Below are 12981 nucleotides of genomic sequence, written 5' to 3'. Positions count from 1 at the left end.
GCATAGAAAGTTGCAATAATCCCCCGTGGTCGACGGCCAGCAGACAAAGGCGGAGGCAAAAGCTCAAAGCTTCTTTCTCTCTCCAGCTGGAGAGCTCGCCCGCTCTGCCACTCTCCAGCTGACTCTCTTGCACAGTCTTTCTCTTTGTTGAAATCAAAAACTGCAATAATTGCAATAGCAGAAACAACATTAAGGAGAGCAAAGCGTAGCGGGCAATAATAACTGTAGCAATATTACAAAATCGCGTTGGTCCGAGGCTCGAAAAGCACACCAAAATACCAATCCATACACCAACAAATACACATACACACAAACATACACAGACACACACCACCGACAATGGGATAATAAGCCTACAACAACAGTGTGGCACGAAAAGTTGTTTCAGCGAAATAAAAAATATATAAAACAAAACCAGCTCCACTCAACCTCCACTGGAAAACAAGCCCATTTTGTGGGCCCAACTAAAACAAAAGTTTTTGTACATGTACTGGGTATGTACATACATACATACATAAATATGTACATGCATATGGTATATCTGGGCTCCCCTCCCCGGAGCCGGATCCTGCTCTAGAGGTCTTGTTTATCCCACCCTCCCATGCCGATTGCTTACCAGAACTGTTGTTTCGCCCTCTGCGTTGCACAGATACAAGCATGTTCATATGTATGTACATATGTATAGATTAACGTATGAATCTCTGGAGTTCCATTCGGAATCCCCTTTGAATTGTTCTTAAAGATTGTACGAGTGTATGGGTATGTTCTCGATGTAGAAAAGTTCCATTGCCCTTTCCGAAGAAATGTATTTCTAACAGTTACCATAACTTTTTTTGTTTGACAAAGCTATTAGCAGGTCCGTCCATATTGGAATCGAAGCTCACGTATGAAGTAATAACTTGAACCAAAACTTGTCTGCAAATTAGTAAAATCCAACCAGGCAACTTTTTATTATATTTCTTATATGTATATCAAATTTTGATCCCCCTTTCGACTAATCTAGCGTTGTGACATGCCAGAGGAGATGTCCAGGAGGGTAAGAAGTCTGAGAACAGTGAAGAAGATCATGTGATGAATGGAAATGGATCTTACAAAAAGTACATACTAGGTAAAGGGTTAAATACATTTTCCTGAATAAAAGTATCAAAATTTGTACGATTATTTTCATCGATTTCACTTCGATTTCCGCATTTTTGAATCGGGTCTTCAAATCACACCAGAATGGTTGTTCTCTATTGGTCATAAATTCCCTTGCTATCTTTCAGAACAGATCGAACTGGGAAATATTTTTCCAATAACTTACTGTATATTACAGCCTATTATATCATATTATGTCATATACTATATTATTTAATAGTATCTCTAAACTCACCTAAGTTTGTTTCTGTGTTTTATTTCTGGCAAAACTAGAGCTCCGAACCAAACTTATTTTTATTTAATTTCTAAGTTTTTGCAGCACTCTCATATGCAGCCACTAAGCACTGTGATTATCTGGTTGACTTGACTCAAGAACTCTTCCAAAGAAATGGCAGTGGTACAGCTACTTTTTGTTGAATTTGAAAACGAATTTGCTACGAAAACGATAGGACAAACGCGCGACAGATAGACAGAAGACAGCAGCGGAAGCGTATCGAAATCAAAGTCGGAACGGAACCGTGGCCGTAGCTGAAGCTGGACCTGGAGCCAGAGCCGGAGCCGGAGCACAGAACACACGCGAACGCGAACGGAACGGAACGGAAAGAAAGACGAGCAGCGATTAAGCTGGAGGCGGTCAGTGGGCAAAGATTAAATACGGCGTGAAATTCGCTCGCCAGCGGATTTTTTCTTGTTAACTTATTTGATTTTGTTGCTTTCTGTAAGCGAAATATATTTTTCACTCAATTTCGTTTCATTGTGATTGTATTGCTTTTATTATTACCTCTCAACCTTCTGAGCAAGCAGGAGGCTGGGGCGGGGCAGGCAGAGCAGCAGCTCAGAACACACAAAAACATAAACAATACGAGCCGCGACTTCAGCAGCGACAGCGGCGGCGGTGAGAGCGACGACGACGGCAGCGAAACAGACGCAAAATTAAAAGCTGGGTGCGAGCGAGATGGAGTCTAAGATAACTTTAAAAGCAGATTCACTTTTTTGTATGCTTTTTTGCACAATTCGATTACGAAAACGGGTGCTAAGACAGAGATAGGGAGAGAGCTTGACGAGGAGCTGCTGCTGGACGGGGACTGAACTGCACTTTAGAGCTCTCCCTTGACGTCACTTTTGTCACTGCACTGAACAGAACTCTGAATGGGATTCTGAATGGGATTTCGGGAGTATCCGTACAGCAGCGATCTGCATAACCGTTAACTGTTGAATTTTTTTGTTTTTTTTTTTTGTTGGTTATTTTGTCTTAAAATGTTTGTGGCCGTCTCGGAAACTGGTCGGCGCACACTGAAGTTAACGTTCGCTTGGGCCGCTCGACGGAGTCCAAAATTGATCCAAAGCTGACGGTGCAAACGGGACAGCAATAGCTACGCCGCTACGCGAGAGACAGACAGAAACTGAGAGTGGTGGGGAGCTTTGGGCCAAACCGTTGATCGTGGCTGGAATGGGGCTAGACGACACGCTGGCTCAAGCCAAAAGCCTTGAAAGCTTTCAATGAAAGCGAAAACAGAAAACACTTGCATTTTTCGTTCCATAGTTCAAGCTTTGGACTCTGGCTTAGCTTTTGAGTCAAAGTCTTGAGTGAGACTCGTCATTCTCTCTTTTGAGTTAAGCGTATTGTTGCTTTTGCTTCTGCTGTCGTTGCTGCTGCATGATTAATGTTGTAAAGATTTGTTTCAATTAATCTTTACTGGCGAATCTTCACATTGAAAATTGAACTCCAAAACAGTTGACGTTGTTTAATTGGTGAACCAAAAGCAATATTAATTCAAAAACTGCCATTAAGGCATTGGCATCTCTGACACCTACTCCAGGAAGAACATCCCAGTCGTGCTCTACGGCTAACGGTAGAACCAGTGAGTACATATGTACAGTACTGTACATGTACATGTACATGTGTACATGTAAATATGTACATATGTATCAAAATAAGAGCGTCATATCTGAAGAAATGGCAAATGAATATTCATTCATATGTACATAAAGCCTCCACATATACAAAAATGTTCCAATGAGAGTTCTATAATCAAGGTTCAACCTATATTTTTGGATAGATAATGGGCTTCCTTACAAAAACCCATTCAAGCCACTTCCCGTTCTCTTTGAGAAACCATCTAATTATGATTAATAACCAAGGTAATCGATAACAAAAAGCATTTTTTCTGAAGTCTTTTCATTCAAATCAGGTTCAATGACAGAGGTGATGTGAAATTATTTATGGTTACATTGATGAAAAAACACATTTGACTCCCACGTAAAGATCAACAGCTAAGGCATACAAAGTGGGCCAATTAAAAAGGTAATTGTCACACATTGAGAGATCGATGTGAAGATCTCAATGAGCACAGTTCCGAGTGCACTGCAGGCACAGTGAACCCTCGACGCCGCGACGTAAGACCGGCAGCAGCAGAAGCAAAAGGCTGTGTTTCCATTTTAGGTGAAACGGCAATGAACCGATCACTTGATCGATAACAACAATGGAGATGACTCAACGTCAACGTCTGACCGCATGCACACGAGCTGCTCCAGTAACCCCTCATTTGCATGCAAAAATCCACCATTATTACCATTATTACATTATACGAACCCAAGCAGAACACGTATCTCCGCTGAAATTCGGGTAACATTTCAGGCGACACTTACCGCGGAGACAAAGATACGAATCTATTAATGAGCTGTGAATTCCTCCCCCATCAACACCACAGCCCCAAAGGTTTAACAGGTTTCGTTTTGGCAATTGAACCCATTACTTTCATGTGGATTTCGTGTTAATTACCTTGCATTCGTTGGCATTGTCTTAAATTCACGGTGTTTATTGGCCTAATCGCGCCTTTCTCACAGCCCGTCATCACATTTCATTTGACTTTATTTCCATTGCATAAAACACATTACTTGTTCTCCCTCCGTTTGTGGGTCTCCGAATTATTGAACCCGAAACGGCGGCTTTTTTTTTGTTGTGGGAAGTAGGAAGCTGGGTGTTGAGACTAAATCAGGAAAAATGTGCGGTTTATGAGTAGAGCAAACCCACAACGGACCCAAAACAGAGAGAAAACATCACTCCCATGTCACTCCAAACATCACAGCCCATGTGCTATAACTCTCTATGGATGAATAGGCCTTCTGATAAAAGAATAACAACCTGTACATGTGTCTTTCCCTGTTCTCTTCTGAGGAAACTTTACAGAAGCAACACCCAGTCAGGCACGCTTATTCCTAAAGGTCCATTAGCCCCGAAACATAACACATATACCTAATACTGGTCTGTCAATTTTGTATGCCTCCAGCCGGGCATTAGTCCGTGTCGAGTCATGGGGTCAATGTCAATTGGCTCCCATCCACAACCCGAAGCGAGGGAGGGAGCGGGGGCTAGTTATTGGGCAACCGCAGATGGGAAACTCATGAGAGATCCAACTTGTTGACCCCTTCTCCCTCGATGTCTGAGCCCGTAGTATCGCCATCAAATAATATGTATATTAAGAGTCAACAAGGCGTGAACATCCGAAAATGAAACATACACAGCATTAAAAGATCATAAAAAAACAACGAAACCAAAATCTGTTAAAGACCAATTTCATCCAAATCTGAAATTTATGACTGTTCCCTAGTAAAACAAATAAAGAAAAGCGACACAAAAATTTGCATAATTTTCAACATTTCATACAGCGACGGATTTTTGGGATATAGGTTTGGAAACAAATCCGAATCCGCCGACGAAAAATTTTACGAAATCTTTAAACAAAAGGTTAGCTTCAGTTAAGTGATGTAATACTAGTCGAGCCAACTAAGCAAATTAATCAGGTTTGTGAACAAAATCGCTTGAATCAAACTGAAAATACGCATGAATAGCGAGCAAGTGCAGCGGACTGCAGTCCGTTGAAATGTTCATTGTTGAATTTCAGAGGCAGCCGTACCAAACTTCAAATAATTGCACACAAAATCGATTATATTATTATTACCGTTATGTTGGGTAGAAAACAGCTGGCTACTGACTGCCAAATGCCCAATGGACCAACTAAAGCGTTTCGGTTAAAAAGGCGCCGCCAATAATACGTATAATCTGGCTCACAAACTGGGTCTGAACCTCTCTTTCTCTCTCTCTGTGTTCCATATCTCCGTCGCGTGCGCCTTTGGTTATAGTTTTGGTTTGTTAGTTTGCCAAACAAATCTATAAATATGCATAAAGTACGCTGAGGGTAGATACACACATGGATTGGCCTGGCTCCTGGTCTTGCGAAAGCCCCAACCACTGCTCCAGGCACTAGTCCAGGCACTGCTCCAGGCACTTAGCCAGATCGGAGCCATTACATTACCACTCTGATGGCTAAGCTGATGGCTAAGTGTTGGCCGCAGTATTCGATTGCTCTTAGTGCAGAGCTCTAGGAAGTGACAAGGAGTTATTTGATTGTTTTCTTTTTTCGATTGCGCATGCAATCATTATAAACTATTTTCAGTTGGAAAATCATTGATTCATGGCAGATTTGAGGATTGTGGCCTAGAAAATATTCAGAGGCCATTGCAGTCGCTTCGGAGTGCTCGTCCATGATTCATTTTTTGGGACTTTACAGAAGCAGCTGCCATCCGTCGAGACTTTCCATTAATCTTCAATGAGAAAAGTTCATTGGCAGGACGAGGCGCCGTATGCTAATTGATTCCTGAAACAGCGCCCCAATCCGATGATGATCGGTAGCAATTTGTTGGCCAATGGCCTATCATGTAATTACACATTGGACAACCAAATTGTGTTTGAGAAATTTGTTGAAAGCTGAAAACACACATGACCCGAGTGTTACATTGCTCGAAGTGTCACATCCCTCGTACCCCATATCTCTCCCCTACCAATGATCGACTGATTAATTAAGTCGAGAGCGCAAAATGCACACTCAAACAAAAGACTGAAGCAACGAACTTGCGGCGGCGGACGCGTGTGATGGCTTTGGACAATGATTTGCACTCAACGGAATGCTGCTGGAACAATTTTAACGCAATTAGCACACTATTAATCTTGATCAGAATCGAATATCCAACGAACTTGCCATAACAACTGGGCAGGTAATAACGCAGTCACCACTCCCTCACCTTTCCCCCATTATCCTCACCAAAAAACGATTTGTTTCAGTTTTGTTTATCGATCATTGAGCTCAGCTGGACTTTATAAGCTGATCTGGCTGTGAGGATTCCTTCTCTAAGCTAATTCAGTCAACATTACTGGAATTTATTGCGTCCAACATTTTCCTGTTGATGCATTTCCTTTCATTAGCAACAATTTAATTCAAATTAAAGAATTTGCTCAATTGTTGATTGACAGGAAGACAACTTTTGCAGCCACAAAACCCATACAGCTTTAGATTTGCTTCTGGCAACGCGTAGTTTTCAGTGATCAGAACATAATCCTAGCCCTAAAGAGACCAAAACCAGATACACACATATGTTCATATGTATGTATAAATGGTTGATATTCATGTTTACAAACTAATTTAATCAGATGACTGCACCCACGTTCCGAAAGTGTCATTAACTTCAAACCGAAGTTCCTTAGCCTTTTGGCTGAGTTTTCGCCGAATCGGACGAGCGGCTAAGACTCATTTAAATTTGGATTAATCAGCGATAAAGCGCGCATTGCCATCGCCAGCATCGAAAACCGGCCAAACAGAGTGCGAAATAAATATTTACATTTACATATCTTGTAAAAATAACAATAACAAATAAGAATCTTCAATTAATAAATCGGCTTTGTCTCGCACTGCTAATTGTTCGTCATTCATTTGCATGAAAAAAAACAAAAAACCAAAAAAAAACAGAAAAACACTTCCTAGGCAATGTGCGGGCACATGACAGATCCAAAAAAGATGACACCTCTCGAACGCGGCTCGGTTCAGCCCGGATCACCTTAGAGCCAAAGCCACTTGAATTGAGGTTCAAGTTTTTGCAATTGACCCACAAATTAATTATGCATGCAAAATGCTGGTAATTGTAATCTATACGTAATGTTTCGCTCCCTCTATGATTGTGTTATTTCCGTCAACATTTCATTCCGTTCGTTAGATACAATTTGCAGTTGATTTCAATTGCTGAAAGGTCTTTGATTTGTATGGGAACCACTGCTGATTTCTTTTTGAATACACGGTCCAAATGTCATGAGCGTTCAACGGTGGGCCAAGGCTCAGCCAAAATCTGAAAATGTCTTCAAACACCCAAACGAACCTTTTTTGTTTTTGTTGATATTTACATACATATACATATACATATACATATACATATACATATACATATACATATACATATACATATACATATACGATTAATTACCGAATAATAATATCAATTTCCACGGGCAATGAATAATTTAAATCGAGGGCCTTTTGTTCTGGATCAAATTGGAAGAGTTTATTTTTACAGTCCTTTCTGAACCATTTAAAATGTCATTTAAGATTTATATGATTTATAAAAATTTGTCACGTGTCGCAACCTTTAATACATACATATGTACTATGTACATACAAACAAATCCAACAAACCTAATCCCAAGAAGAACTCATAAATACTTTGAGTGGAAACAATTTTATTATCAATACAAAGAGACAATCAAATTACGAATTAATTTTTTCCCGCATGTAAACGAATTTATGGCTAATTTATAAATTGGTTTAATGCACTGCCGTCGATTTTTATTGCAATTTGCATCCAACTCATATTTTTCACCACATTAACGATACTCCGTCAGAGTGAAGTAAACCTTGACCAAGGCCCGTTCCTGGCTATCAAAACTGAATGTAATGAAGAGGGCGTAGTCCCCAGATGGCAGGGGCAGCAGTTCCAAGGCTTTGACAGGGAAACGAAAGTGTTCCAGCATAATTTCAGCCTGCAGATAGACCATTCGACGTAGAGTTAAAGTATAATACAATATATTGATAAATAGTAAATATATCACTGGAATCAAGTAACTTACAGGAAGCGGGCACCGGTTCACATTGGTTCGATTGGTAAAACTGTTGAATATGATGTTGACAAAGGGGTGATTCCGCTTCTCCAGATACTCGCACAGGTCCGACTGGCAGATATTGTACAGGAATGGCTTATACCCACTGGCCCGCTTCAGCAACTGTATTCGCATCTGTATTGATGAATATTGATGAAAATTGAATTTATTTTGCTTATACACAGATCAGCGAGGCTTTGAAATGTCAGAACTGTCTAAATAACATATGTAATATGTATATCTAAATCATTTGTTTATTTGATTCCGCCGGCGTAAAATATACATATTCTTGTTAAAATTTTCAACGAATACATTTTTCAATAGGTATCAAACGCCACTGAATTCAAGCAAACACAAGTCAAAATTATTCAATCATATAAATCGTCTTTATACATTTTTTCTAGCATAAAAACAACGGAAAGAAACGCAAGATGTGTGTCTTCAGCTGTGCAGCGTGGGTTCTCTTTTACATATACGGGACCATTTTGCCGGCCTTTTACACATTCAAGGCTGTGTCGAATGGCACTCAAAAGGACCTCACGCCCTGGGCTAAGTATTGGATTGTGTATGCCTTCATTGCAACCTTCGAGGTGCTGGCCGATATGTTTATCTCGTGGGTTCCACTGTATGGCATCACCAAAATGGCGTTGATATTTTGGATTGGTCACACGGCGCCAGCTGCCAATGTGTGGATTTTTAATTCGATCCTGGGTCCATTGCTCTTTAAGCATCAGAAGCAGATCGATCACTTCTTGCAACGGGGCAAGCAGCAGATGCTAAACGAGTTCTTCATTTGGGGAACGCAGATTATCATCCGAAGCCGAAAGACCGTACTGCCCCTTATCTGCGGCGTTTTTAAACGCTCTGGGAATTCCATTGTAATGTCGCAAGAGGCCACTGATGCAGACGGTTTGGAGGAATGCGAGTTGTCAAATAACCGGGAAGCTGTCCCCAATATATATCCTGACCCCGAAATGTATGCTGAAAAACTGACTTTATCGTCAGCCGTAGCCGTAGCCGGTACACCGGTGGCTCACTCGTCTAAGGATTCATCTGGCGAGCTGGATAAGAAAAATGGCTTGCCTACGGAATCATCCGGGACCTCTCTAAGCCGCGGCCACCGCAAGCGTTTGTTGCGTTCCTCCAATACGAAGAATGAAATTGAGGATCTACCGGCAGTACCAATTCCGAAGGAAGAAGGTAACGAAGAAACAGAGGATCTGCTAGCCAAGTCACAAAAGGAGGGCAATGGCTGGACATTCAGACAATTTTTGAATCCTCGAAGCAGTAAATTTTAATCAGTCCTAACTTTCTACGCTATTCAAGTACAGTACCTAAGGTGAGCATACACACTCGATACTATATACTCTTTGGGTATAACTAAGCACGGAAAATACATCTGACCGCTATTGGGGTCACTTGTTGATGCCGTTGAATACCTTTAATGGTCGATTTCCGCACACCGTTCAATCGTTGTACACAATTATTTCAGATCAAATCGTCGTCAAAATGTTCGGTACTCATTCAACCAAAACAAAAAACTCAACTACGCAGAAACACACAATTTGAATCAAAAGCTAATATCAAACTCACCGAAACTGGACGCTTAGGCCAATGTAATACCTTGGCGATCAGGCTCATCTCAACCACATCCCTTTTTACTGCATAGAGACGGCACCGCGAAAAGTTTGCGAACTTTTCATCAACAGCAAAGCACTGGACATTGGTGAACTTGGCAATACCACGGACCTAAGAAGATCAGATTCGTAAATCGAAACATAACCAGAGGTGAGTGCTCCAAACTTGCCTGGAGAATGTGCCAAAGCCCAATCCAAACGAAGAGGTGGCCCCACAAAGTGGCCATAACCGAAGACAGGGAAAAACTCTTTATGACTGAACCAATCAGTCTTCAAAACGAATGTGATGTGCCATCGAAAACCAATTCATGCGAGAAATAAAGCTGATACAAATCAAACATTATGGGCAATTATTAAAACCATACCAGATAATTACATGAGCTTTGCTTTGCTCTTGAAAGTTTATTTAAACAAAAACATATTTTTTAGGGAGAACTTAAAAACTAGGTTTGTGTGGCTGTGTGACTGAATTATGGAATAGTGTTGAATGACTGGGAGCCTAATCACTGCCCTCATCTTCCTCTTCATCATCGTCCTCGCTGGCATTGCTTGCGTCGTCGCTATCCCCCCCTTCGCTTTCGCTTTTCTTTGAGTTCTTATCCTTGTCCTCAGCGGTAGATTTGTTTTTCTTCTTTGGGATTTCCTTGACCTTTTCCTGATCGTCGCTGGTGGATTCATCATCGGAGATGTATTCCTTGCTCTTGAAGCCACTTCCAGAGGTATTTGCTTTCTTTGATGGCGATGGCTCAGATTTGCGTTTCTTAGTTGCCTTGCTGGTGCCTCCTTTTTCGTCCTCACTACCACCGCCCGCTCCGGACTTGTAGTTGCGCATCTCTTCCTGATAGCGAATCTTATCTTTGTTAGCGGCCTCTTCCCACTTGGACTTGTCCTTGAGCTCCTTCCACATTTCGCCGCCCTTTTTGGCTATCTCGGTGACTTTGATGCCCGGATTTTCACGCTTAATGCTTTCACGGGTATCATTAAGCCACAACATGAAGGCGGAAGTCCCTCGTTTGGGCTTGCCGGTATCCTTCTTCTTGGTGGGTTTTTTCTGGGGAATAGACAAATATTGAATACCGTTCGCATTAAGATGTGATTTTTTTTTACAATTTTCTCCTTCTCCTTATGTGTCTTCTCCTTTTTCTCGTTCTTTTTTTCCTTGTGCTTCTTTTTGGTCGAACCATCAGTACCACCATCTCCTCCGCCGCCACTAGCGTCACTGTCGTCGTCGGAATCATCCTCCACATTGCTATCATACTCTTCGGCCACGTCCGATTCGTTTTCGTTGGGTTTAAAGTCCTCATCGGTGGATTCTTCATCGGAATCATCGCCGTCATCATCTTCCTCCTCTTTTTCTCTGGCCTCGGCCTTGAGACGGGCTAGGTAAGCATCGGGCTCGTTCTCATTGTCAGAATCACCAAAGTCTACATCTTTGTAGCCACTCTTGTCCTTGCCCATATTGCTCACATGCAACTTCTTCTGTGTGATGAAGTCAAAGAGCTTGGCATACTCTTCCTTCTCAATGGACGAGAATATGTGCACCGTTCCGTTTTTCAGGGTGACTTCGAAGTCAAAGGAACGCGTGGATCCTCCACTGCGAGCGAAATTCACTGAGCTAATCTCCTCAAAACGGATGTGCAGGGGCGGCTTGTGAATGTAGATAAAGCCACGCTCAAGGGGATACAAATAACCAGCGGCAGCCTTGAAGGAGCAGCCCACAGCTGCCGTGCCCGAGTGGCCTATAAAGTTTCCCGGCCCTGTAATCTTGCGGCCAATTAGCACCTTCATAACCTTGCCCATCACCTCGTACACTGGCCCCGACAACTCCTTCTCCAGCTTGCCTTCGTATTTGTCACGCAGCTCGGCCTCCGAAAACGGCAGTTCAATGGTGGTCTCCTCGTCGGGTGCGAAGAGCAACACCAAATAATGATACCGCGTCTGTCCTTGCTTGATGGGAGGATCCAGTGAGAGCACGAAGAACATTTGCCGGCTGTCCTTGTGTGGTAGCATGAACAAGCGTAGCACCGAGTCCATGGGTATCTTGTAGTCAAAAGTCTTGCCATGCAGCTGGAAGAAAGTCGAAAAGATCTTGATGTCGTAACGACCGCGAGGTGTTAGAATCTGAATCTCTCTAAAGATGGCGATGGACTCGCCAGACGCTGAGATGACCGAGGCCTTGCTCATCACATTCTGATGAAATTTCTCAACTGGGTCATCATCTGCTGACTCCACAGCTGGAATGTGAAACCTCATCTCGAGGAGACCGACCGGGGCATCATCGTTTTGGTGGTACTCCAAAGTGACCTCATTCTTGCCAGTCACACACTGAGACACATGAGAGAGCGGCACTTCAAATATGGTCTTCGAGTCTTTATCGAAGCTCAAAACGGAGCCCATGAATCGAGCCGTGCCCCAGTTCCAGCCTTTGACACACATCTCCTTCTCTACCATTTCCTGCGAATAGGCATCCTTTATGAATTTTCCCAGCTTCTCGTGCTCGCTGTCCCGAAAGCCTGTGAAGCGATGCAGAGCACCGCTCTTGGTGAACACTCGTAGTCCCCAAGTACCCACAAATTTTTGAGAATTAATTAGATCAATATCATCCACGGAAATCTGCTCCACCTTGCCCGTCTTGTTATTTTTGAAGATAATGTTCTGGTCGGTAAGCTTGAGACGACCAGATGACTATCATGGGAAGGGATTAACAAGTCAGACGAAATGTGCAAAAAAATTATTACATTTTTGCGACTCACCAGGACGCCGCGGACCTCGGCATTTATGTCGTTGTACTCCAAGGAATCCGTCATGTTTGATTCCCAGTGCACGATAAACTTAAAACAACAAACTAATTACACCAGCAGGGGAAATTCTTACAATTATATTCTTGACAAATCTAACACGAGCAAACGCCGCCGGCAACAAATAACACTACTACCTACGCGCTCAATTTTAGGTTAGACGACGCTATCAGCGAACTAGTTTGAAACAGTGATGCGTGAATTCGCTTGTTAAATATGACATGTTCGCTTATATAAAATATCCAAGTGTATCACTGTGTGTACAAATATTGTTTATGCCAGGAAAATTCGATGGCCTATTGAATGGATTACATGTTAGAAAGTCTACTAATTTTCAACGAAATCTATTTATATTTTATTGTACCTGCTCATGGTAGTTCAATACCGAGTCAGAGCTAAAATGATGTAGCTCCCAGTTATTCATGTG

At 42.2% G+C, this 12981-nt stretch overlaps 4 protein-coding genes across 8 annotated transcripts in view; 1 reads left to right on the top strand and 3 right to left on the bottom strand.

Moving 5' to 3' along the window:
- The window catches only part of sona (sol narae), a 49880-nt gene extending 47908 nt beyond the window's left edge, over positions 1-1972 (bottom strand). The window contains exon 1 of one of the 5 annotated variants that reach the window (XR_004468701.1): positions 1373-1972. The gene's annotated coding sequence lies outside the window, so the exon portion shown is untranslated. The remainder of the gene's footprint in view (positions 1-1372) is intronic. The other 4 variants (XR_004468703.1, XR_004468702.1, XM_002138088.4 and 1 more) reach the window with 4 other exon arrangements.
- Positions 1973-7685: 5713 nt separating this feature from the next.
- Positions 7686-10118, bottom strand: LOC4803388 (uncharacterized). The gene is made up of 4 exons (XM_001357497.4): positions 9927-10118; positions 9713-9868; positions 8090-8254; positions 7686-8002 (listed from the first exon to the last, which is right to left on the bottom strand). Exons 1-4 carry the CDS (start codon positions 9981-9983, stop codon positions 7847-7849), a joined length of 534 nt encoding a protein of 177 aa, XP_001357533.3. The 5' UTR covers positions 9984-10118; the 3' UTR covers positions 7686-7846.
- LOC4803389 (receptor expression-enhancing protein 2) lies at positions 8301-10094 on the top strand. Its single transcript, XM_001357496.4, has 3 exons — positions 8301-8443; positions 8524-9458; positions 9612-10094. Exon 2 carries the CDS (start codon positions 8551-8553, stop codon positions 9415-9417), a length of 867 nt encoding a protein of 288 aa, XP_001357532.3. The 5' UTR covers positions 8301-8443; positions 8524-8550; the 3' UTR covers positions 9418-9458; positions 9612-10094.
- A 67-nt stretch (positions 10119-10185) lies between the features above and the next one.
- Positions 10186-12879, bottom strand: Ssrp (structure specific recognition protein). Its single transcript, XM_001357495.4, has 3 exons — positions 12510-12879; positions 10864-12441; positions 10186-10807 (listed from the first exon to the last, which is right to left on the bottom strand). Exons 1-3 carry the CDS (start codon positions 12561-12563, stop codon positions 10256-10258), a joined length of 2184 nt encoding a protein of 727 aa, XP_001357531.2. The 5' UTR covers positions 12564-12879; the 3' UTR covers positions 10186-10255.
- Between the last annotated feature and the right edge of the window lie 102 nt (positions 12880-12981).

The sequence above is a fragment of the Drosophila pseudoobscura genome, chromosome 3, assembly GCF_009870125.1.
Source record: "Drosophila pseudoobscura strain MV-25-SWS-2005 chromosome 3, UCI_Dpse_MV25, whole genome shotgun sequence".
In the NCBI taxonomy this organism is placed as follows: domain Eukaryota; kingdom Metazoa; phylum Arthropoda; class Insecta; order Diptera; family Drosophilidae; genus Drosophila; species Drosophila pseudoobscura.
Note: the sequence above shows the minus strand (reverse complement) of the source record. Positions and strands in the feature narration are given on the sequence as shown.

What these genes read in the sequence shown, in the direction of transcription:
- LOC4803389 (XM_001357496.4), top strand. Translation starts at nt 8,551, where the DNA reads ATGTGTGTCTTCAGCTGTGCAGCGTGGGTTCTCTTTTACATATACGGG.
- LOC4803388 (XM_001357497.4), bottom strand. Translation starts at nt 9,983, where the DNA reads ATGGCCACTTTGTGGGGCCACCTCTTCGTTTGGATTGGGCTTTGGCAC. An exon ending in GGCTTTGGCACATTCTCCAG is followed by an intron (nt 9,869 to 9,926) that starts GCAAGTTTGGAG and finishes TGATCTTCTTAG; the next exon opens with GTCCGTGGTATTGCCAAGTT. An exon ending in GGCCTAAGCGTCCAGTTTCG is followed by an intron (nt 8,255 to 9,712) that starts GTGAGTTTGATA and finishes TCATCAATACAG; the next exon opens with ATGCGAATACAGTTGCTGAA.
- Ssrp (XM_001357495.4), bottom strand. Translation starts at nt 12,563, where the DNA reads ATGACGGATTCCTTGGAGTACAACGACATAAATGCCGAGGTCCGCGGC. An exon ending in CCGAGGTCCGCGGCGTCCTG is followed by an intron (nt 12,442 to 12,509) that starts GTGAGTCGCAAA and finishes TTCCCATGATAG; the next exon opens with TCATCTGGTCGTCTCAAGCT. An exon ending in ATAAGGAGAAGGAGAAAATT is followed by an intron (nt 10,808 to 10,863) that starts GTAAAAAAAAAT and finishes TCTATTCCCCAG; the next exon opens with AAAAAACCCACCAAGAAGAA.